Here is a 23,729-nt window from a genome sequence, read left to right as displayed (position 1 = left end):
CACACCCACCACTCCAGTACATGTCCCATTGACAAAGATGGTTTGGCGACCAACGGGCAGGCAAGTCCCCTCCTCCTCGACAAAATCCTTCGGAGTTGCCCGCCCACACCCAACCTATGGGTACTCCTCCATTTTCCCAACCTTTTCAACCCACGGAGCCTCATCCACGAAGCTCCACCCCGCCCCTCGACTTCGACACCAAATTAAGAGAAATGCTACAAATGGCCGAGCTTATCTAACCACTCAAAGATACACTCAAAGGTAAGCTCACAAATCTAGCCAAATGGGCTACTTAGTACAAAACCCTCTTTAGGGGTGCTGACCAATAAACACTTATCTTAAAAAAAGGAGAGTCTCTAGGTGATTAGGATCTAGGTGATTATTAGGACCACATGCACACCTTTTTCCCTCACCCATGCACAACACCTACAAATCTCATTGGGCTCTTTCCTATGCGCACACACCTACAAATCTCATTGGGCTCTTTCCTATGCGCACACACCGCATAAAGCTTCATCATCGACAACTATCCAGGTATATCTGTGGATGGGGGGACCATGATGGGTGCAAGCCTGGTCCATGGTATGACCCATCACCTATATCTTGTTAATCAGCACTACTACACCCGAATAACTACGCTTCATGTCTAATCAATCTTACCCAAAACTTCTTCTTTAGCTCAACAACATCGACTACCACTCGTCTCAGCACAAGATCCTCGACATCGACTACCACTCGTCTCAGCACAAGATCCTCGACATCGACTACCACTCGTCTCAGCACAAGATCCCAGAGCTCCAATGAAAGAAGAAGACGAAGCATAAAAGTAAAAAGAGGGACACCGCAACTTGATGACTCAACATCCAGATTGGGAGCCAAGATACCCATCACGGTGTCTTGATAAAGATGCTAGAGCCTCATGAACATCTCCATCAACATACAACATCTTAGAGTGAAAGAATTCTCCATGCGTGTTGCCTCCTTGTCCCTCCGGAATTCCTTGCTCACTTGCTTACTAACACCATTGTTTTACTAACCTCTCCTTCATACCACCTTCCACTTGGATACTGGTCATTAAGTATTCCGTGCTAGTCTACTCATTCACATACCGTGACTCCTCTAATGAGGATATCTCGCTGCAAAGGCAATTTAAAAAAAAAACACCAGAAACAAAATAAAGAGTACTACTGGGCACATACAAAAAAGAAAACTCATAAGAGCCCATCAGACTCGCTGGATACTTAATCACCAATACCCACTAACTTCTTTCCATCTTACTAACTCCCCCACCCCCTCTCATTTCCGGAGAGACATGAGAACCAACCAAGTGCGACACTTCCCCACTTGCCTCAACAACCTCTCATTGATCACGAGAATGCGATCGACTTTAGGAAGGGGAGTATGTTAACCATATATTGGTTAACACATTTCCATGACAACTATGTCCGCACACTTATGTAATGGACACTCGTGCTATATTGTAAAACCCATCATTTGATGAGGGAAACACCCTAAAGACACTCCCAAGTATTGAGCTTCAAAGGACATACAGGAGGATCTTGGTTGGCCAAACCATAGAAGAAAGCCTTATAACTATGTTTTGGGTGCCCCGGGTCACTTACTCCCGGGCCGAGTGGGAAAAGGCTTGGAAGTATAAAAACCAACTTCTCTGATTTGTAACGGATTCTCCCATTTGTGCAATAGAAATGGAGTGTTCTCTCTCTCCCTCTGTCTTGCAACTCTAATCTAGCATGTGTGGTGTGCTTAGGATTAGGGTTAGGGTTTGGGAGTGATTAGTGCTAATCATTTATTCCCTCTTGCTTTCTCTCTCTCTCTCTCTCTCTCTCTCTCTCTCTCTCTCTCTCTCATGATTAGGCTAACCAACATGATCCTCTTCCATGGAGATCGTGGAACGAGTGTTGAAAGGACGATAGTGACCAGCAGCTACAGTGGAGATCTTGAGCCCTGCCTCGAGCTCGGTGGATAGGCAACTTCCCATGACACATTAGGGTAGGGATTCCTTAACAACTATACATGTTAAGAATCTTGACGGAGTTAACACAGTTGGTTTCCTTAATGTTAGTAAGTTTAAAAAATACTACGGACCTCTTATTGAAGAATCCTTATGTGCTTCTCATGATACAAACAAGCCACCAAGAAAAGAGCTGCTCAAAAGAAGATCCAAGCCCAAGAACAAGCAAGAGAAGATAGACAAAACTTCAACAATGTCAAAAAGCAAACCTTAGGCTTGCTGCACAAGCTTATGTTGGAGAGGCAATCAACAACATCAATGATAACATTCCACCTCTTAGAATACCCATTGAATTGCCTAGCCCCTATTATAAAGTGTTCTATAATGTTGTGCTTGACACACAGGTGCTAGTCATAGTCTACTCTCCTTTGCTATATGGAATTAGTTGGGTAAACCTTAACTTTAAAAGTCATACATGAGAATAGAGAGTATAAGTGCCAAAAAGTCCAAAGTACTTGGTTTGCTTGAAACTATCATCTATGGTGATAACGGGCACTTGGTTGGTAGCTTTTTGGTCATGCCCACAGGAACTTTCAAAGAACACATTGTTCTGGATAGACTTGGATGATAGCGGTTCAATGTGAAATCAATTGGGCCACAAAGAGTGTCTTAGTTGGTAAAAAATCCTAACCCTACACTTGTACACTCCACAAACATTGCCTCCACATCAAATGCATTGGACCAGTAACAAGAATTTGAATGCCACAAGGAAAAAGCCTCAACATCAACACAATCCAATGCCGTTCCCTCCACATTGACATCCACTTCACCACCACAAGACCACGACAAGGTTCTTCATCTAGCAATTGATCCTCCAGCTTCATATTTTTCAAATCCTCCCAAAGATCATACTTCCACTTCCAGATTGTTTCTTCTTTCTAGACTTCTAGTGTGGATAGTATCTTGGTTCTTGAATTGGCTTATCGACTTTGGGGTTTGCACCCCTATTTGGCTAAAGCTTTTTGCTTCCCTAGACTTGTATTCACACCTCTTTGGCAAGGTGTCCTCAAGCTAGACGGTTTTCTCGCATCAAGTGTGACTAGCACTTTCTAGCCTTCCTCGTATCCAACTAGACTTCTTTCACGCATCTGGTACGTACTGGCACTTTCCGGCCCCCTTCATCCATTATCAGTTCCTCATGGAGGTCGGATTCTTCCTAGGCCATCCGCAATTGCTTCTTACTTTGGCCTTTGTTGTAAGCTTTTCATCCGCATCTACCTCTATATAGAACTAGCTACTAGCAGTGCATTAGCAAAGGAAAGCCATAACCTACCCTTAAGTGGGTCCCTAAAGCTTCTCCACCAGTTCTCACTCACCAACCCACTATCAAGAAACCCAGGAGGCACTGCAATGAAATAAATCCAAACCACAGGTTACCTCTCGATGGATTCCAAGTCATCTTCTTCAAGATCAAGACTACTATGGGGGTAACACATGGATTTGAGTGCAAAAAAAGAAACAAATGCCCATAACCTCATCAACAACGAGAGAAACATCTCTGGGCTCACCCTCAATCTTGTCCACTCACAATGCCAAAATCGATAAAGGGAAGAACAAAATTGAAATCAAACCTTCCTCACTAGTCTCTCAAAATATTTGGATTCCTAGGAGTGTTGCGACGATAGGATGGAATGCACCTGCTTTAGAGAATCGACTACTTTAGAACCTAGTTTAGAAGGTATGGGACCAAACTTCTTCAATTCCTTATAGGAAGTAGCTATGAGCATGTGATGCTCACAATCACATAAAACGGTTCAAGGGGGTGGAATTGTAAACAAAATAGGTTAACAAATGCACTCTCACAAGAAACTTCACCCAAGGATGCATAAAAATATTGCAAGTGGGTTTGAAAGTAAGGAATATGTAACTCCCCTTGAAATATGATTCTATATTGTCGACATCCAAAATGGGTACACTGGTGTCGCACCAAGAGAAATTTATTTCTCAAGACCTGAAAAGGAAAACATCCCAGAAAAAGTCAATTCTCTAAAGGTTCTAAAGCAGAACCTACTTTAGAAGGTATGGGACCGGACTTCTTCAATTCCTTGTAGGAGTGACCCCACAATAGCATGATGATCAAAGTGTTCTCTATTGAGTTGGACCCCATTGATTGAGGATTATTCGAGAGAAAGAGGTACAACAATGGAGGATGGAACATTATGTTGCCTTAGCCCCATCACTCTTTGAGATTGTATTGCCATGTACTTGTCGATTTTGGGCCATTGTAGGTGACTCCATTGATAGTTTCCATGGGGATAGATGTTTGGCTCACCTTCCTGTCATCCAAATGCCATTCTATAATGAGGATGCCCTAAGAACTCTACCATAAGTACACCACAAGCAGCATATGAGCTAGGAGTACCCCGTGAGGATGAGGGACCCAGTGATGATGAGTTTGAGTTTACATTCACATTGAATCTTTTTGATGATGACGATATTAAGATTTTCTCTTAATTTTTGTTATTTTCTTACGTGTATCATCGAAGTGTGCAATCAAGTTTACATTTTTGCTAGGGTATGTCCATTAATGTAGCCTTCCATATCTCCATCTTCAACCATCTTACAAGTAACAAACGGCAAGTCTCTTCTATTCGATCGTATGTATTTGAAACTTTCTCTTCAATGTAAATCTTTTGCAGTTTTTAACTTTCATTATTCACTTGGAGAATGTTTGCATTGCACCATTTTTTCTTAAAAAGAGTCATAGTCTTCCTATTGTGCATCTAAAATAAGGTATGTCAAAGGAATATGCCAAGTAATCAACTCTAAGATAAGGTATGATGAAGGAATATGCCAAGTACTCCAACTCTATCTTTATTAAGCCCTCTTTAGCCATATTCTAACTCTATAGGCAATTTGTGAGTTAAAGGATAGTTGTTACAATAAATAGATTAATTAATTAAAGAAAATATACCAAGAAGAGAGCCATCACCATCTAGGATCTTGGTAGGGTCTTTGGGACACCACTAATGGTACTTTAGATCGATGCATTGATTTTTCATGGAGTGGAACCTTGCATTTTTTCTCCCCTAGAAAGCCATCATTGTAGAAGGTTCTTAGATACTCTTGGCAGAGGTCTTTGGGCCATTGCTTTGGTCTCCATGGGGTGGTGGCTTATCTATATTGCGAAAAAAAATAAAAAAATCAATTAATCAATAAAAATAAAATTCTTTCCGCAAAACAAAAACAGACTTTTGCTATGTAAATAATTGTCTAATCACAAGCAATTTCGCTTCTAAGTTAGGATCTTGCTTTAGATGCTTCATGTGTATCATCATGTTTTGAGACTGCAATCATAACCATAGGCATACTCTTGTACTAAGTTTATGGATAGAAGACTTTGTACTCATTTATAAGTTAGATCCGCATTAATTTTCATCTTTGTAGCATCGTTGGGAACTTTGACCAGTCTTATCTCCATTGTATGATGACTACATCTATGAATGCTCTTTTTTGCTAAATCTTGCTTGTTTCCCTTAGACCATCTCACTTGTTGTTTTTGTTGCTATGCAAATAATGCCAAGCTTCATGCTACTTTCCTCATATGGCATCGACTTATCTTCATTGACATCTTCCAAGGTCGGAATCTGCATCAAGAAGAGGGACATGTTAAACCGTTATCAGAGACATCCGCAACGTTGATGTTGGCCACTTTACCATCTTCAATAATATTGGCCAAAGTCGTTGGAAATATTGGATTTCATTGGAATGTGATCATATTGTATTATTTTGCGTTTGTGATCGCCACTTCTATTAAAGGCCCACCACAGGATCTTAGGTGGAGAGTACTAGTTTTGGATTAGGTGTTTGCATAAGCTAGAGTGGCCGAATGAGACCTAGGACCTAATTTTTAACTTTGGATGCCCAAGAGTAAACCATAGAAGCCACACATAAAAGGCAAAATGCATAATCTAAGTGAGTGCTCTGTTCCTCTCCTTTGCTTTATCTCTTGTATGTGTTAAGCTCTTGTGTGCTCCATTATGTGAGTGAGTTAGAGATAGAGAGAGTGAGGGTCGAGCTTCTATTGGAGTGCGGCAATGGCGATGGCTACGGAGCTCTCGGGTACTCCTATGCTAGCAACGCTACCTATGAGAATCTCAAGTGACCTGCGTTCACGAGGTAACACACCCCGACCGTGCATTTGTGTGCTAGGTGAGGACTTGTTGGTTTCTATGTTGAGCTATTATGCCTACAAGTGCAAAAGGGAAAAGCCCCACAACATGTGGTTTCACCCTGCACCCTTCCCATGGTGTCCGGGCTTTTGAGTACCATTTGTGCACAAGAAGCCTAGAGGTTGTGCTTGAAAGTTTGGTAAAGTCAATTTTTAAACTTGTGTGGAGTCAGTTGAACGTTACGTTCATAGTGAGGAGCAACTTGGACACATAGGATGTCCTTCGACACGTGACGTTCATAGTGAGGAGCAACTTGGACACATAGGATGTCCTTCGACACAACGTGAGTAAACTAACCATGTGCAAGCGTGGATAAGTTAACCATTTGTGAGTGTGTGGAAGCAAGACCTTTGTGAGGTCTTTTAAGCACCTTGGTGGCAATTACAACGGTGGCTCCACCAAAATTCAAATCCTAACTCTACCTTCTACAAATTTATGTATACATCTCTCTCTTCTCTCTCTCTCTCTAACGCGAAAAAATAAAGATTTCTATTGGCTTTTTGTTACTCCAAATAAGAGGGCAGCGTGGAACTTTGGTGATGCAAGATGCCATTGGTGCTAAAGTACTCAGGTGTCGACTGTGGAAAGGGAGATTTTTTTAATGCACGGTGAAAAAAGTTTTGCATGGCATGCATGGATGCATGGGGCTCGGCGGGCCGCGGAAAGATGATGACGTCGGTGCGGTGAAAGCCGTGGTACGTACCACACAGAAAAAATGCACTTGGGGTTGCAAGTTGTTGCGGACGGGGCCCACTTGCGGCATGATCCAACTTGAGACAACAAACATCTGAGCGTACAGAAGTTCGATAGTCAAAAGCACGCCCTTTTCTGTGCAAGTTGCCAAGTAGGCGAGAGGAAGAGGAGAAGCCCCGGACCCGGTCCATTTTATTGTGCCACTTGCCATGACCTGCGAACGTGGCATCTCCGAAAAGGCCCACGCCTTTGCCGGGAAGCTTCGCGTGGGCCACCGACACTTGTCGCAGAAGCTAAGGTGTGGGAAAGATCGAAGAACCCGATCTTGTGGATTGGATCTCTGCATGTGTAATTAGAAAAATCGGGATCTTTTTCTAAACCATACTCTTTTGCTTCTAATATGGGTCAACCGTCAACTCGCCCAGCCACGGTGAGCCCCTCTCTCTATCTCTACACGTTGCAACAGGCTTCGCCTACACTCCTCGCTCTATCTCTACACGTTGCAACTTGCAACACAGACTTCGCCAACGTTCTCACTTACAGGTTGAGGAATCTCTCTCTATACAGTACCCTTATATTTACTTCCAGACTTTTACTACCGCGTCACCGACGCGCTCTCTCTCTCTCTCTTCTCTCTCTCTCTCTCCATTGTGCACCAGTCGCCAGTGACCTCGTCATTCGTGACTATGGTTACCCCTCTCACTTCTTCTTCTTCTTCTCTCCCTTCTTTAAATTCGGATTATTTATCTCACATTGACTCTAACTTGACACTAGTATCTCTAGATTTCTTTAAGTTTTTACATTGATCCTTTAGTTCTTACATAGATCCGGAATAGAGAGTCTCTCTCACTAACCCATCATCCCATGTTTTAGGTACCTATTTGTATGTTTTACGTGTCTATTTATCTATAAAGGCCATGATCTACCCGAGTTCAAGTCCTACCGTTAGTAGTATATGCCCTCGTGTTGCATTCTATACCTCTCTCTCTAGATAGGATTAGACTCTCCCTCTCTTTCTCTAGATTCTTTCTCTAATTTTCCCTTGATAAGTTGATTGTGGCCTTGCCACCCCCTAGTTAAGATGCATCAATATTCAATAATCTTAATAACTTGGCCAATTGAAAATGAAACTATGCCAAAATTGACAAGTACATTTTTCCTCTTCAAACTTGGCCATTTTGTCATCACTACATTAGCAAAACATGCGTGGAAATCTGAACTTAGGCATCATTTAATGCTATTTGGCTAAGTTGACTGAGCCATGAGAATGCAGATAAACATCTCTCTCTCTCTCTCTCTCTCTCTCCACGATTTCATATTTGCTTTGTGCTATCCCCTAACGAGATTCTCTTTAAAATAGCCTTATAAATAGTCTTTTTTAAAAAAAAAACTCTCTCACGAACCCAATATCCCGCGTTGAGCTTCTCTCTCTCCTCGCCCTCCCCTCACTAGATTCTCTTGAAAATGGCCTTAAACTCTCTCACTAACCCACTATCCCATTTCTTACCTTACCTTGCATTAGTGCTTCCATATTTATAGTCTCTCTCTCTCTCCGGATAGGGTAGACCCTCTCTCTAGATTCTCTCACACTATTTTCTTACCTTGCGTTAGTGCTTCCATATTTATACAGTCCCTCTCTCTCCGGATAGGGTAGACCCTCTCTCTCGATTCTCTCACACTAATTTGCCCTTCATAAGTTTAATAATACTTCTGGCAGTCAACCTAGAGACGTCTCACCACCTTGCGTTACCTCGGCCCTCCCCTCTCTCTCTAGAGACTTGCTGACTATGCAAATCCTTTTTCCCTGTCTCGCTACAGAACCTTCGGCCTCGGCGTTCCCCTCTCTCTCTAGGGACTATGCAAATCCTTTTTCACTCTCTCGCTACAAAACCTTCCTGACTCTCTCTCTCTCGACTCGCTGACTATATAATTTCCTATAATTAGCTCTCTGCTCTCTCTCACTAGATTCTCCTGGTTTCCGTTCTCTCCCCACCTTGATCCTCATATATAGCATTTGTCCGCTACTCAATCCACAAACTGGCTAATTTGAATCTAGCCTTTCCTTAGTTTCCGCCACACCTCAAAGTTCCTCTTCCTCAGTTTACAGAGGCCTAAACAAAGACGCTACGCTCTTTACGCTTTAGCTAGCAAGCCTTTCGAAGAATTAATGGTAGGCTGCATGCCATGCCAATTTGCCTTTGTTATTTTTGGGCTACCATGAACATTAAGATAACAGGTTAACCTCAACCTTCCCTTTTTGTATGCATTTCAGGAGGAGGATCATGAGAGGAGGAGCTGGGGATTCACTTTGTTATCTGACCCTGAATTGCAGCAGGGCGCCGGACAAACCTGTTCTGTAGACTCTTGTGAAGGAGGGTCCTCTCTTGGGTTTTCCTCTAGTGAGTATTTCTGATAAGAGTCCTCTCTTACATGGCACCTCTTTTTGGGGTTTTCTGTGGGCAGTTTTCATAGCCTCTTCAATGGACCTTAACCTTTTCCATGTTCTAGGCTCTAGGCTCTGTGGAGGAGTCGGTGAAGATGAGACGAAAGTCGAGGATGCCGATGATATGGCCTATGTCCACAAGTTTGGCATCCTACAGGAGGTAAATCCCCCTTCAAAGCTTCCACAAGAGAAATCTCCTCAACATGCATCAAAGGAGAGCTCTAGAACAGAAGGAAAACGAGTTCTACTCGGTGGTTTAGAGAGGCTTGGCAGTGGCTTTAGTGCCATATCTGGATTTGGAGGAGGATCTAGGACTGACTCTGATGGTGGGAGAAGAACTGCATCAGCGGAGACGGTGAAGCTCTCTGCACAGTTCAAAGGTGTGGTCCCTCAGCCCAATGGCAGATGGGGAGCACAAATCTATGATAAAAATCAGAGAGTGTGGTTGGGCACTTTCAACAGAGAAGAAGACGCTGCGAAAGCTTACGATCGGGCGGCATTGAAGTATAGGGGCAGAGATGCTATGACGAATTTCAAGCCAGTGAAGGAAGGGGATGTTGAAGAGGTCTTCTTGAATAGCCACACCAAGGAGCAAGTGGTGGACATGTTGAGGCGGCATACCTATGAGGAGGAGTTAGATCAAAGCCGTAAGCAGAATACGGTGAGATCCAGGCAGGAGAAGGTAAAAGATCATGTGGAAAGAGGGCTACTGCAGGAACTGGAAAGTGCAGCGCCTTCTGCTTTGACCATACGGCCGGAGAGAGGCGGCGGAGGAGGAGGAGGATGTGGTGGTGGTCAAAGGAATCATGGGAGCCATCCGGCATCTTCTCCTGCAGCACCAAGTACCCTGTCTTCAGCAACGGCGGAGCCTCGAGAGCATTTGTTTGACAAGAGTCTCACTCCTAGCGATGTGGGCAAGCTCAATCGACTTGTCATACCCAAGCAGCATGCGGAGCGCTGCTTCCCACTTGATAGTAGCACCAATGAGAAAGGCCTCATGCTCAGCTTGGAGGATTCTTCGGGCAAAACGTGGCGTTTCCGCTACTCCTACTGGGGCAGCAGTCAAAGCTATGTGTTCACCAAGGGCTGGAGTGGATTCGTGAAGGAGAAGAAGTTGGAAGCGGGCGATATTGTCTCCTTCGAGCGAGGGGCCAACAATCATGAGGAGCTCTTCATCAACTGTAGGCAACGCCCCACAGCTATCCCAGTATGCACAACTGCCACAACTACTGTAGCTATTACTATCGCTGATCACGTTTGCAACATGCATCGACAACAGCAATCATATCTACCACGGCGGGTGCCGCCGCCCCCGCCCTCGCCACCACCACAATCGGAGCATCAGCATCACCTGCAACAGCCAGTTATGATGATTAATAAACTGACTCCATCTCAGCTCATTGTTGCTGAGCGGTCAGCTGTTCCATGCCAAGCTGCAGATGACTGTCTCACAAATCCGGAGCCTGATCTTGCCTCCTCTATTCTCTCGAGTTCTCACAGGTTTCAAGAGCTGCTTTCACGATCAGATGCAGCACATGAGGCACAATTCATCATCCAGCGGAAAGCAGGCGGTCGGAATCACAGTAAAAACAACCTCACGCGCATAAGTAGTGATGATCCTCTGTTTGAGCTGGATCTTCTTAGGTCCTCAAGGACGTCCATGTCCACTTCAAATAGATTGGCTTTTTCAAGCTCTGCCATAGCCACGCCACAGTGCACGGATCCAACCGAGGCCTCAGCACCACTCAGTATGCACCGCCAAGCAATGACCATGACGTTAGATCATTGCAAATGTGATATTACTACTACCACTAGTAGTGGTGTTACTGCAGGAGCTGGTACTTTTGACCCATCACCACCATCCTGGAAGGCTTCGAGCTCCTCCTGTCTCAAGGCAAGTGCACCCGCTCCCCTGACAGGGGTGACTGGTTGTATTGGATCAGCTCCATTTGTTTCCATGCAAGAAGCTTCTAGTACTGAGCAATCACAAAAGGATGAAGTCTTCAACTGCATGAAAGTGAAGGAGCTCTCCACTTCCGATCCTGAGCACAACTTGCCCTCATCAATTGTAACTCTTTCCTCAAGAAGAGGTCTGAGGTTATTTGGGGTTGACATGAAGCCTTCAAGTGATGATAAGCAAGAGCTCATAGAATATTATAGCGAGCCACTAGCAAGTGCAAGGAAGAGAGAACTTGATGAGGCAACTTCACAGTCTTCAAGTGAAAGTTGCTCTAAAAGGTGTAAGCTACAAGGAGTTCAAAATTTTCAAGCCCCTTGAAAAAGAAATGGTAGGTGATCCTCCCAATTTTCAAACCCTAGAAATTGTATGATAAATTGTAAAAGCAAAACAACTTCACTCTCATGTTTTTACTTGGAGAGAAAATGTGAGGTATTCATGTTACTTCATTAGGGACGTTTTCATGTAGAAATGCTTTTGTGATCAATATTTAGTATAGCTTATCAAGTATAGCCTCCTTTGATTTTACAAAAGTTTATATTTTTATATGCTAAAAATATTATGGTTGGCAATCTTGTATTGTAAATTTACTATGTGATTGACCCTAAGCCACCAAGTACCATCTAGAGGGCAATTTTAGATCTTCTTATAGCTCCTAGGGCCAATACATCACTGGAGTCCTGATATTTAAATTTCATCCAAAAGAAGTCATTGGCTAAAAGTTTACTCCCAATCAAGGGGGCTAGCTTGCCCCTAAAGTACAAAACTGCAACCATATTTCACATTGGTTGTGGAAATTTTGTTTTTCATTGAGGTCGAAGTATATTAAATAGCAGTGGGAGCCTCTTGATTATGATATCATTCCCAAATAGGAGATCAAGGTTCCAATCATGGTGCATGAAGGATGCATCATGTTGTTGTAGGTGAAGACTAGAACATCTCAAAATCGATCGAGATTGCTTAGTTCTAGATTTTAGTTTAGGTGTTTTTCACTTTTGTGGTAGATGGTGGTACTAAAGAGAGACAACAATGGATACACACAGAATATAGTGAGAATTGAGGTCAAGTGCCAATGGAGATGGCAACAGAAAGTCCAAAAGTTGGTAATTCAAAACATAGGAGAGCTCAACGAGTACTTTAACTCTCTCTCTCTCTCTCTCTCTCTCTCTCTCTCTCTCATGGATCACGACTACAAACATTACCAAGGGACAACTCAAGTGTGACATCCATATCAATGTGCCCAAACATTTATTTCACCCCCCTTAGCACCTTCAATGTTACATTGGCCCAATGTCGATCAAATTGGATCTTCAAAGACCGTTTAATGCAGAATGTGGCATTTGTGGGAGGAACACATACAAGCTATCCTAAAATGAGGATCCCCATATAGAAATTTTCTATTGAAAGGAAGGAATAATAAGATTTTGAGCATTGCATGGGTGTACACGAGAAGTGGTTACCAGGTATGATTCACACCTTAGTGATATGGGAAAATTAGGTGTTACAAAATTATGGTTAAAAGGTTTACTATAAAGTCTTAAGTATTTTTTGATATGTAAACTAAGTTGTCTCAGAGGCTTATGAGATGGGTGAATTTCCTTTCTATGTTTCGTTTTAAGATTTTACATACACCTCAAAAGACAAAATTAGTTACATATGCCTTATCCAAAAAGCCCAAGATTTGTGCACTATCATTTGCCTATCATGAGAAGCTTTTGGATGTGCAAGATTCTTATCATTTTGATGCAAATTTTACACCTATATGGAAGTTGTGTAGTAGGGAATATGTAAAACTAGCTGTACAGTAGTCCAAACAACACATCCATCCTACATAGTGTCAAAAAGGTATTTTATGGTACATAGTAGTTTCTATGTGACTATAAATCCTACGAACAAAGTGATGTAGGAGTGTTATACACCTCTTAATGTGAGGCATATTGTTTATGCAAAGGGATATCAAAGAGTATTTCCAAAAATTCTTACCTCGAACGGGGCAGGGGGGTGATGTTAGATAGGCATTTACTTCACCCATGAACTATTCCCTTTTGGCCATGGGAGAATGGAAGAGTATGATTCTAGATCTCGTTAAAGATGCGCTATGGTAATTATATTATTTGGAACATTATTGAAAAGTTCAACACAAACAAGTGTACTTCATCCTTGTCTTCAAAAAAAGAAGGATTAGTGCCATGTGATTGAGTTTTTTTTTGGTAAGAAAGTTCAAAATCATGCATGTCTCCCAGTCTATTGTTGAAGATAAGGTTTAACGGACCACCCACCATGAGTCTTTTTTGATAGACTCTCTTTTAAACATCTAGGAAGTTGAATATTTAATCATGCTTCATAAATTACTTAAATATTCAATACCATACATAAAAGCTCGAGAACATACTAAAAACATAAGAAGAAGATAAGCAACATTGGATGAAATCCCCCCCCCCATGCTCCTTCTCCCTCATGTGGGTATTTGATTATTGTATTTTTAAATTTAACCCTTAGAGCCAAAAGTATAACAAAAGCATTGGATGCATTAACCCCCTCCCCCCCTAACAAACATGAGTCACTACATTTCCCTCATGGGGGAAGTTTTATATTTTCAACTTTGACCCTTGGAGCCAATAACAACTTAAAAATCCAAATTTTGGTCTTTTCTTTTATAAAAATAACCTTAATACCAAGCTCACTTTCTTAAGAACTTGAAAATGAATATAAGGCAACACATACATGGCCTATAGATGTGACACATCACTTATACAAATACAATGCCTAGCTAAACCTAAAATGAGGCATGAAACCAAACAAATTACTAAAACTAGCACATGGCTAACTTAAAAATATTACTTTGTACGGAACCTTAAATCGACACAACTGGTCACACTGACTTATTACTAAGATTGGCACACCGCCAACTTAAAAATAATACTCTGTATGGAACCTTAAATCGGCACCAACTTCTCACTAATTTATTATTGCTCACAAAATGTGAATCACATTAGTTAGAACAACTAATTGGAATCCTCAATAATCCCAACATGATTATGTTCATAAGCACAAACACATAACACCATTAACACTGGCTCAATATTTAACACAGAAAGTCGCCTGCGATACCAATAACACTAGCTCGTTATTTAACATGAAAAGTCACCTTTAATACCAATAACACTAGCATGATTATGTTCATAAGCACAAACACATAACACCATTAACACTGGCTCAATATTTAACACAGAAAGTCACCTGCGATACCAATAACACTAGCTCGTTATTTAACATGAAAAGTCACCTTTAATACCAATAACACTAGCATGACCCCAAATGCATGTAGACCCGTGACACCAATAAGACTAGCTCAGTATTTAACATGAAAAGTCACCTTCAATACCAATAACACTAGCATGACCCCAAATTTATGTACCAGTAACACTAGTCCATTTAGTATCAATGTAGTAGCACCCATGATACTAACTACTAGCATGACCCCAAATGTATGTACCAGTAACACTAGTCCATTAGTATCAATGTAGTAGCACCCATGATACTAACTACCGATAATAACTACTAGCATGGTATAATGGTATCTCAAGCATCCCCGATCAACCATAAAGTGAAAAATCTAGCCCTATTCGATAATATAGAAGGAAGTTAAAGTTTTCTTCTACTTTCATTCTCAATTCAATGGGTGAATGAAATTGTAAAGCAATATGGTTCATTGTTTCACATTAAAAGCTTATTTATGGAACGGTAAAAACCTTTATATCTTCTCCCAAGTTTCTGTTGATGATAAGTAGGTGAAAAATATTGAAATTACATATGAATAAGTGTGGAGATCCATTGAGGGAAGGTCTCCAAAAGCATATAGATAAGTGTGGATAGCCATCAGGGAAGGTCTCCGAAAGCATAAAAAATCTTATGACAAACATTATTGGTATTAAGACCTCAAAAAGGAGATTGGATATTGGTAAAATTAAATAATGCCACACTCAAGAAACAATTTGGGAAGGAGGTTATGTATTCAAGATCACCTTTTCAACAAAAACTATGTAGCTTACAGATCATAAAAAACAACAATGATGCATTAATGAGGTGACTTTAAGACTTGGATTATTAAAACATTAGAGGGTTCAGAATGTTTTTCATGTAAGTCTTCCTGGAGCTAGCAACATTTATCATTGATCATGCACCAAATGTGGAAGATTTGAACAAGGTACATCAACTTGAGAAAATAGTAAGGAATGAAACCTCAAAGGTAAGAAATTCTAGCCGAAGCTTCTTGTAAATCTCATAACCTACCCATTAACTCATGCAAAGTTGGTAGGTGAAGACTATTGTAGGGATAAATTTGTCACTACTTGGAACATGTATGGAATCTTTTCAAGTGCAATTAACTCATCAATTGCCACAAGATTATGGCATAACTCCCACAGTGACGCTAATGTCGGTGAAGTCTAACGAGGACAGGTCCAGTTCGAAGTTGAAGCAAAAGAGACTTATTTTTCAGTTGGGACATTAAACTTTGAAGTAAAATTCTTGAGTTGGACTTTGAGGATTTTCTACATGAAAATTAAGGTGGGAGAATTTTGTGGTATACAATTTATGTTACAAGACCATGGTACATGGAGATTAGAATATTCCACAAATTAATTAATAGAAGAAATAAACCATAAAAACCATAGCATTAAAAAATCAGAGAACACAAGATTGGGTGCAATCTCCCCCCTGACGTGTGTGGCTCCACTCCCACACGCGATATTTAAATCATATTATCATAAATTTATCCCTTAGAGCCATAAATAGCATAGCTTTTCCAAAATTGGGCTTTTGCAAAATTGAACCATAGTCCAATGCTTTTAAAGTATCTCATAAAAAATAGACCTTGCCCAACAAATGTATAATAGGCCAAACCATACAAAATCAAATATTTAGCACACATGTGCTTGGCTAGATAATCTCGTCCAATGGCCACCTTGGTTGTTCCAAACTCATGATCTATACTCAACATAGCCAAAAATGTTAGATCACAATTACTTTGGAATCACTCAAAAAAATAATTCTAACAAATGAAAATCATTTACTACCATGCTTCACACATGAACCATGCATCACACATAATTAATTAGATTCACTCACAATGTACTCACACTATGTGAAACATAATTAATTGGATTCACTCTCACATTGGATTAACTCACAATGTCTTCACATGAATCACACGTGTTCAAAGAATTGATCGGATTCACTCACAATCAACTTAGCCTGGGCACATCTCACACGTGTTACCATTGATCGGATTCACTCACAATCAACTTGACCCAAGATATTCAATTCACTTATTGGGTCACCCAACAATTAATAAATTAATTAACCACTACAAGGAAAAGCGACCGTAGGCGCGTTTATAGACACGTTTTGACAACATGGTTTAAAATGTCACGGATGCGTTTATAAGTGCGTCTAAAATCACGTCTACCGACAGGAATCTATATGCGTGTCTATATTAGTATAGACGTGCTTATAGCCTCCATTATAGACGCGCATATAGACGCACTCTAAAATTTTAAAAAAATTTCAAAGAGCTACTTTTGCAGATGTACATCTACATTTTCTGCACATGCAATTGCATTTTCTACACAGGCAGCTCTCTGGTTTAAGGTTTTGCTTACTTGGACATAGACGAATCAAAATCAGCAAAGATATCAACATAAATACTTAAATTAAAGATAGATATGCACAAAAAGATTTGTGAACACACTTCAAATATTGATTAAAGAAGATAAGAAATTACATTTTATATCCAAAAACTTGTCCACATAAGGCTTGAATAAAAACATAGATACATAAAGAAGATAAAAAAATTTCATCTTATATCCAAGAAGTTATCCATACATGATGGTAGCCACATGAGGATTGAAAAAGAAACATAGTTGCATAAACCAAAACTATACATGAAGAAAAACTAGCGGGCGACTACTCGAAGGAGTCATCACTCTCCGAGTCATCTTGTCCACCTTGTGCCTACACAAAGTGAAGATATATATAAATACAAATAGAAAGTATTATAAAGGTCGAAACATGTTTTGTAAATAAAAATAAAAAGTATTACCGGCATTGGTGTTCTATGCAGGTCGAAACATAGATTGAGCTCTATGCATGCATTAAGCTCTATACATAGAGCTTAATCTTTTCAATTTTGTATGTATGCATTAGGTTCTTAAGGCTTTTGTATGTATGCATTACTAATCCTTTCCTCACCCTTTTGTTGGTTTTGTAGGTCTTCTAATCTTCTCTTTCAACATCACCAAAAAGAGGTAAGTGCTTTCCTATCTTTTTATCCTCTCTTTCCTCTATTTTTATTTACCAAAAATAGGGATTTTGTTTTGTAGGTCCTCTATGCATAGAGCTTAATCTATGAATAGAGATCTAATCATAGAGCTTAATCTATGAATAGAGATCTAATCATAGATCTTAATCTATGTATTAATCTCTATTCGTAGAGCTTAATGCATAGATTAAGCTCTATGCATGCATTCATAATGCATAGAGATCTATGCACAGATTAAGCTCTATGCATAGAGCTTCATCTATGCATGCATTAAGCTTAATCTATGCACGCTTTATGAATAAGGTCTTAGCATAAAGCATTATGCTTAAAGCTTTATTATGCATAAGGACTCATGCATAAAGCATTATGCTTAAAGCTTTATGCATAAGGCCTCATGCATAAGCTTTAGCATAGCTTGCATAAGGCTTGCATAGCGACGTAGTTTGCATAAGGCTTGCATAGCGGCATAGCTTGCATAAGCTTTTGTATGTATGCATGATTAATTATTCCCTTACCCTTTTGTTGGTTTTGTAGGTCCTTTCTATCTTTCCTCTATTATTATTGCACCCTTTGGGTGCTAGGGATTTGTTTTGTAGATTTACGCCGCATAAGCTTTATGCATGCTTTATGCATAGTGCTCATGCTTGCTTTATGCATAAGCTTTGTGCATAATGCTCATTCATAAGGCCTCATGCATGCTTTATGCATAATCTTTATGCATAAGGCCTCATGCATAGTTTTATGCTTAAGGCCTTCTGCACATTACTTTATGCATAAGGCCTCATGTATAGTTTTATGCTTAAGGCATCATGCTTAAGGCCTTATGCACAGTGCTTTATGCATAAACCTTAGGCATAATGCTTTATGCATAAGGCCTCATGCATAAATCATTATGCTTAAAGCTTTATTATGCATAAGGCCTCATGCATGTTTTATACATAAGCTTTAGTATAGCTTGCATAAGGCTTAGGGCTTGCAAAGGGGCTTGCATAGACGCATAGCTTGCATAAGCTTTTGTATGTATGCATTACTAATATTTAAAAGATTTATGCATAAGCCTTTAAAAGATTAGTAATGCATATATACAAAAGCTTATGCAAGCTATGCGACTATGTAAGCCCCTTGCAAGCCCTAAGCCTTATGCAAGCTATACTAAAGCTTATGCATAAAACATGCATGAGGCCTTATGCATAATAAAGCTTTAAGCATAATGATTTATGTATGAGGCCTTATGCATAAGGTCTTAAGCATGATGCCTTAAGCGTAAAACTATGCATGAGGCCTTATGTATAAAGCACTGTGCATAAGGTCTTAAGCATGATGCCTTAAGCGCATAAAACTATGCATGAGGCCCTATGCATAAAGCTTATGCATAAGGCTTATGCATAAAGCAATGTGCATGATGCCTTAAGCATAAAACTATGCATGAGGCCTTATGCATAAAGATTATGCATAAAGCATGCATGAGGCCTTATTCATCAAACTATGCATGAGGCTTATATATAAAGCATTATGCACAAAGCTTATGCATAAAGCAAGCATGAGCACTATGCATACAGCATGCATAAAGCTTATGCGCATAAATCTACAAAACAAATCCCTAGCACCCACCAAGGGTGCAATAATAATAGAGGAAAGATAGAAAGGATCTACAAAACCAACAAAAGGGTGAGGGAATAATTAGTAATGCATACATACAAAAGCTTATGCAAGCTATGCCACTATGCAAGCCTTATTCAAACTACGTCGCTATGCAAGCCTTATGCAAGCTATGCTAAAGCTTATGCATGAGGCCTTATGCATAAAGCTTTAAGCATAATGCTTTATGCCTTTAAGCATAATACTTTATGCATGAGGCCTTATGTATAATAAAGCTTTAAGCATAATGCTTTATGCTGAGGCCTTATTCATAAAGTGTATGCATAAAGCATTATGCATAAGGCCTTAAGCATGAGGCCTTAAGCATAAAACTATGCATGAGGCCTTATGCATAAAGCATGCATAAGGCCTTATGCATAAAGCCTATGCATAAAGCTATGCATAAACTATGCATAAGGCCTTATGCATAAAGCCTATATATAAAGCTATGCATGAGGCCTTATGAATAAAGCTATGCATGAGGATTATGCAGAAAGCATTATGCATAAAGCTTATGCGCAAATCTACAAAATAAATCCCCAGCAGGGGTGCAATAATAATAGAGAAAAGAGAGGAAAGATAGAAAAGCACTTACCTCTTTTTCGTGATGTTGGAAGAAAGGATTAGAGGACCTAAAAAATCAACAAAAGGGTGAGGAAAGGATTAGTAATGCATACATACAAAAGCTTATGCAAGCTATGCCGCTATACAAGCTTTATGCAAACTATGCCGCTATATGCAAGTCTTATACAAGCTATGCTAAAGCTTATGCATAAAGCATGCATGAGGCCTTATGCACATAAAGCTTTAAGCATAAAGCATTGCATGAGGCCTTATGCATAAAGCATGCATGAGGCCTTATGCATAAAGCTATGCATGAGGCTTATGCATAAAGCACTATGCAAGCCACGCTAGCCTAAACTAAACCATACCCCGACACTATGCATTTAGCATGCATGCATAAAGCTTAATGAATGCATAGATTAAGATCTATGCATAGAGCTTAATGCATGCTTAATCTATGCATAGATCTCTATGCATTATGAATGCATGCATAGAGCTTAATCTATGCATTAAGCTCTATGAATAGAGATTAATGCATAGATTAAGCTCTATGATTAGATCTCTATTCATAGATTAATCTCTATGCATAGAGGACCTACAAAACAAAATCCCTATTTTTGGTAAATAAAAATAGAGGAAAGAGAGGATAAAAAGATAGGAAAGCACTTACCTCTTTTTGGTGATGTTGAAAGAGAAGATTAGAAGACCTACAAAACTAACAAAAGGGTGAGGAAAGGATTAGTAATGCATACATACAAAAGCCTTAAGAACCTAATGCATACATACAAAATTGAAAAGATTAAGCTCTATGCATAGAGCTTAATGCATAGATTAAGCTCTATGATTAGAGCTCTATTCATAGATTAAGATCTATGCATAGAAGACCTACAAAACAAAGCCCCTCTTTTTGGTAGATAAAAATAGAGGAAAGAGGATAAAAAGATAGGAAAGAGAGGAAAGATAGGAAAGCACTTACCTCTTTTTGGTGATGTTGAAAGAGAAGATTAGAAGACCTACAAAACCAACAAAAGGGTGAGAAAAGGTGAAAGATCCATGCCCCCTCCACGCAACAAATTCCGGGGTGTTAGTAGCGGAAGTGGCACTTCTTGCGCAGGGTAGGACCTCTCACTCGAGACCTTGCCCACGGATATCCAGACAAGAGACTAATCCCTCGGTTCTTCCAAAACCACGAACCCGGAAAAACTTTCCTCACTCAACAGACATAGGCGATTTCTCCAAGATATTTTTATTCTAACGTAGTCAAGAGCCTTAACTAACCAAACTGATCCGACTGAACCCGTAAGTCACATGGTCAGATCAAGGAAGAGACTTACACTTGGATCATAGAGACCAACGTTTTTTTCCTCATCAAAAGGCACAACCGTTGATTCTTTTCCATAGAACAAAGACTATTTGGGATTTACTTCATCTATCGTAACATAATAGAATTGAGTCTAAAGCAAAACCCGGCGGGTCCCTGCGGGGTCGTCATGTAGCCCGGGGGGGTACAATTTCCTATATATATGGGTCCGGGGGGCCCTTTGGGAGTTCATTGCTGACAGCATACACAGGTAATGAAACTTGTGTGTGTGTGTGTATGTGGGTGTGTTCGTGCGGGCAGCCGCCCACTGTCGCAATGCGCGGCAGGATGTGGGTGGTCCGCCACACGAGGGATGTGTGTGTGGGTGAGTTCGTGCGGGCAGCCGCCCATTGTCGCAATGCGCGGCAGGATGTGGGTGGCCCGCCACACGACTGGTGTGTGTGTGTAAGGCCATTCTTCGGAATGGTGCTTACCCTGGGGCACTTAGTTGGTAACACGGCTAGTCTGTGTCCTATGGTAACTATGGCACGCCGTAGAGCGGTACTAGTCGGTAACGCGACAAGCATAGTATTGTTATGGCGATGTCACCTTCCCTTCCCTTCCCTTTGTCAAATGCGGACATATGGTCGGTAATGCGGCCAGTGTATGTTCGTATCCTATTTGTATTCCCATAGAATCGGGCGGCATTTTGTCGTTAACGCGGCAAGTTGGTGTCGTCCGCTAGTGCATAAATTGTTTTTTGCATATTGCGGCATTTGATCGTTAACGCGGTCGAAAAAGTGTCGTAAATTTGCTTGCATATTACGGCATATGATCGTTAACGCGGTCGAATAAATGTCGTAAATTTGTTTGATTTGACTTGTATTGTTTTTATTGTGTTTGACCCATGCGATACTTGGTTGCTAACGCGGCATGAGTATTTCATGGATCAAAGTTTACATCATATTGTCTAAACGTTTTATTTTATAATATCGTGATTCGTAACTCGAAAAATATGAATATCTCTCTCTTCTTACCCCCCTCTCTCTCTCTCATGATACACTTCACAACTCTTTCTCTATCTCTCTCATGATTCACTTCACAACACGATAGATGTGTAGATAATGATTTTTTTTATTTCTCTTAAAATATACATAATTCTTAATAATTTCTTTTTTCTCCCTCTATTTACTTAAAAATTAAAACAGTACATTATTTTCCTCTTTAGGAACTCACAAAAACATTAAAAATGTCATCTAATGTTTCTTCTCTCTATCTGTCACAACTCTCTCTTCCTCTCCTCTCTCTCTCTCTCTCTCGCAATGATACACTTCACAACTCTCTCTCTCTCTCTCTCATGATACACTTCACATCTCTCTCTCTATCACGATAGGTGTGTAGATGAGGAGTGCTTTAGGATTACAAAACATTATTTCTCTCTTTAGGAACTCACAAAACTATAAAAAATGTCATTTAATTTTTCCTCTCTCTATCTGTCACACCTCTCTCTCTTCCTCCCCCTCTCTCTCTCTCTCTCATTCGATAATGTATACACTTCGTAAGTAATAATGCACTTGTTGCGGTTGTCTCACGTTCGATAATGTATTGCATGATGTTGAGTTCAGTAATATTGTTTGATATATTCTGTTTTTGTTTGATCATTGATAAGTAATGATACACTTGTTGCTGTTCTCTCACGTTTGATGATGTATTGGATGATGTTGAGTTCATTAAAATTATTTGATATTCCGTTTTTGTTTGAACATTGACGATATTGATATACTTGTTGCTGTTCTCTCACGTTTGCTTGATGTTGATTTCAGTAATGTTTGATATTCTGTTTTTTTGTGTTTAGTGATATTTGCTAGATTTACGAAGACGATCAACATGCTTTCCCCCGAAGAGCGTAAAATTGTTCTGCGAGCAATTCGCATTGAAGCGGTCATCACAGTGTCACAATGTGCTGATGATGTCGTCAAAAAGATCAATGAGTCTGAGATACTCATGCGAGATCTAATAGACCAAATATGGAAAAATGCACAGCGTCGGCTTCGAAGCGGAGGCAACGCTGAGTTGCTTGATAGACAGAAGATAGCAGATTTCAACCATCAACACATAACACGAACCATTTTGGGGAGCATGCGTGTAGCATGCAGTGATAATAGAGATGCTGCCCTGCCTGAAGCCAATATGCAACGTCTACAGTTATGGGACGTTGTATGGAGCGAGCAAAGAGCCAAGAGCAAGCGCATGAAGGCGTTGGATGCAGAGTCCCTCCCCAAAAGAGTGCGCATTGCCCAAGACGTCGCTGCAACGTCCAGCCAGGCAGATGCAAGTGGTACAGGTGTCATTAATCGTACCATCTACAATTCTATGTGCACATATCTTATTGGCATCCCGCATGCACGAGGCTCTGTTCGAAGGGCGAACAATAGACTCCGGTGTTTTTTGCACAATAAAAGAGTACACAGTTAAAGGTATATCATTTTTACCGGAGCACATTACTTTTTGCGAAAAGCACTACAAAGGAGAAGGCAGCGCCAAGTTCGAGAGCTTCCAAGCAGAGCAGGGTATGTAAGTGCTACATCCATCGATTGTTCGGTGTATT

General features: G+C 40.4%; 1 protein-coding gene across 1 annotated transcript; it reads left to right on the top strand.

Annotated features, from left to right (window-relative positions):
* The first annotated feature begins 7,784 nt into the window (after positions 1-7,784).
* Positions 7,785-11,804, top strand: LOC147642138 (uncharacterized). The gene is made up of 3 exons (XM_086803291.1): positions 7,785-9,067; positions 9,170-9,296; positions 9,406-11,804. Exons 1-3 carry the CDS (start codon positions 9,065-9,067, stop codon positions 11,616-11,618), a joined length of 2,343 nt encoding a protein of 780 aa, XP_086659417.1. The 5' UTR covers positions 7,785-9,064; the 3' UTR covers positions 11,619-11,804.
* Positions 11,805-23,729: the final 11,925 nt, after the last annotated feature.

This window comes from Cibotium barometz, chromosome 1, assembly GCF_041138505.1.
Source record: "Cibotium barometz isolate CiBa-2024 chromosome 1, ASM4113850v1, whole genome shotgun sequence".
Classification (NCBI taxonomy): Eukaryota; Viridiplantae; Streptophyta; class Polypodiopsida; order Cyatheales; family Cibotiaceae; genus Cibotium; species Cibotium barometz.
This window is presented reverse-complemented; position numbering and strand designations above follow the sequence as displayed.

Excerpts from the sequence above, each read along its gene's own strand:
- LOC147642138 (XM_086803291.1), top strand. Across the intron at positions 9,297-9,405 it reads CTCTCTTGGGTTTTCCTCTA|GCTCTAGGCTCTGTGGAGGA; the intron begins GTGAGTATTTCT and ends TCCATGTTCTAG.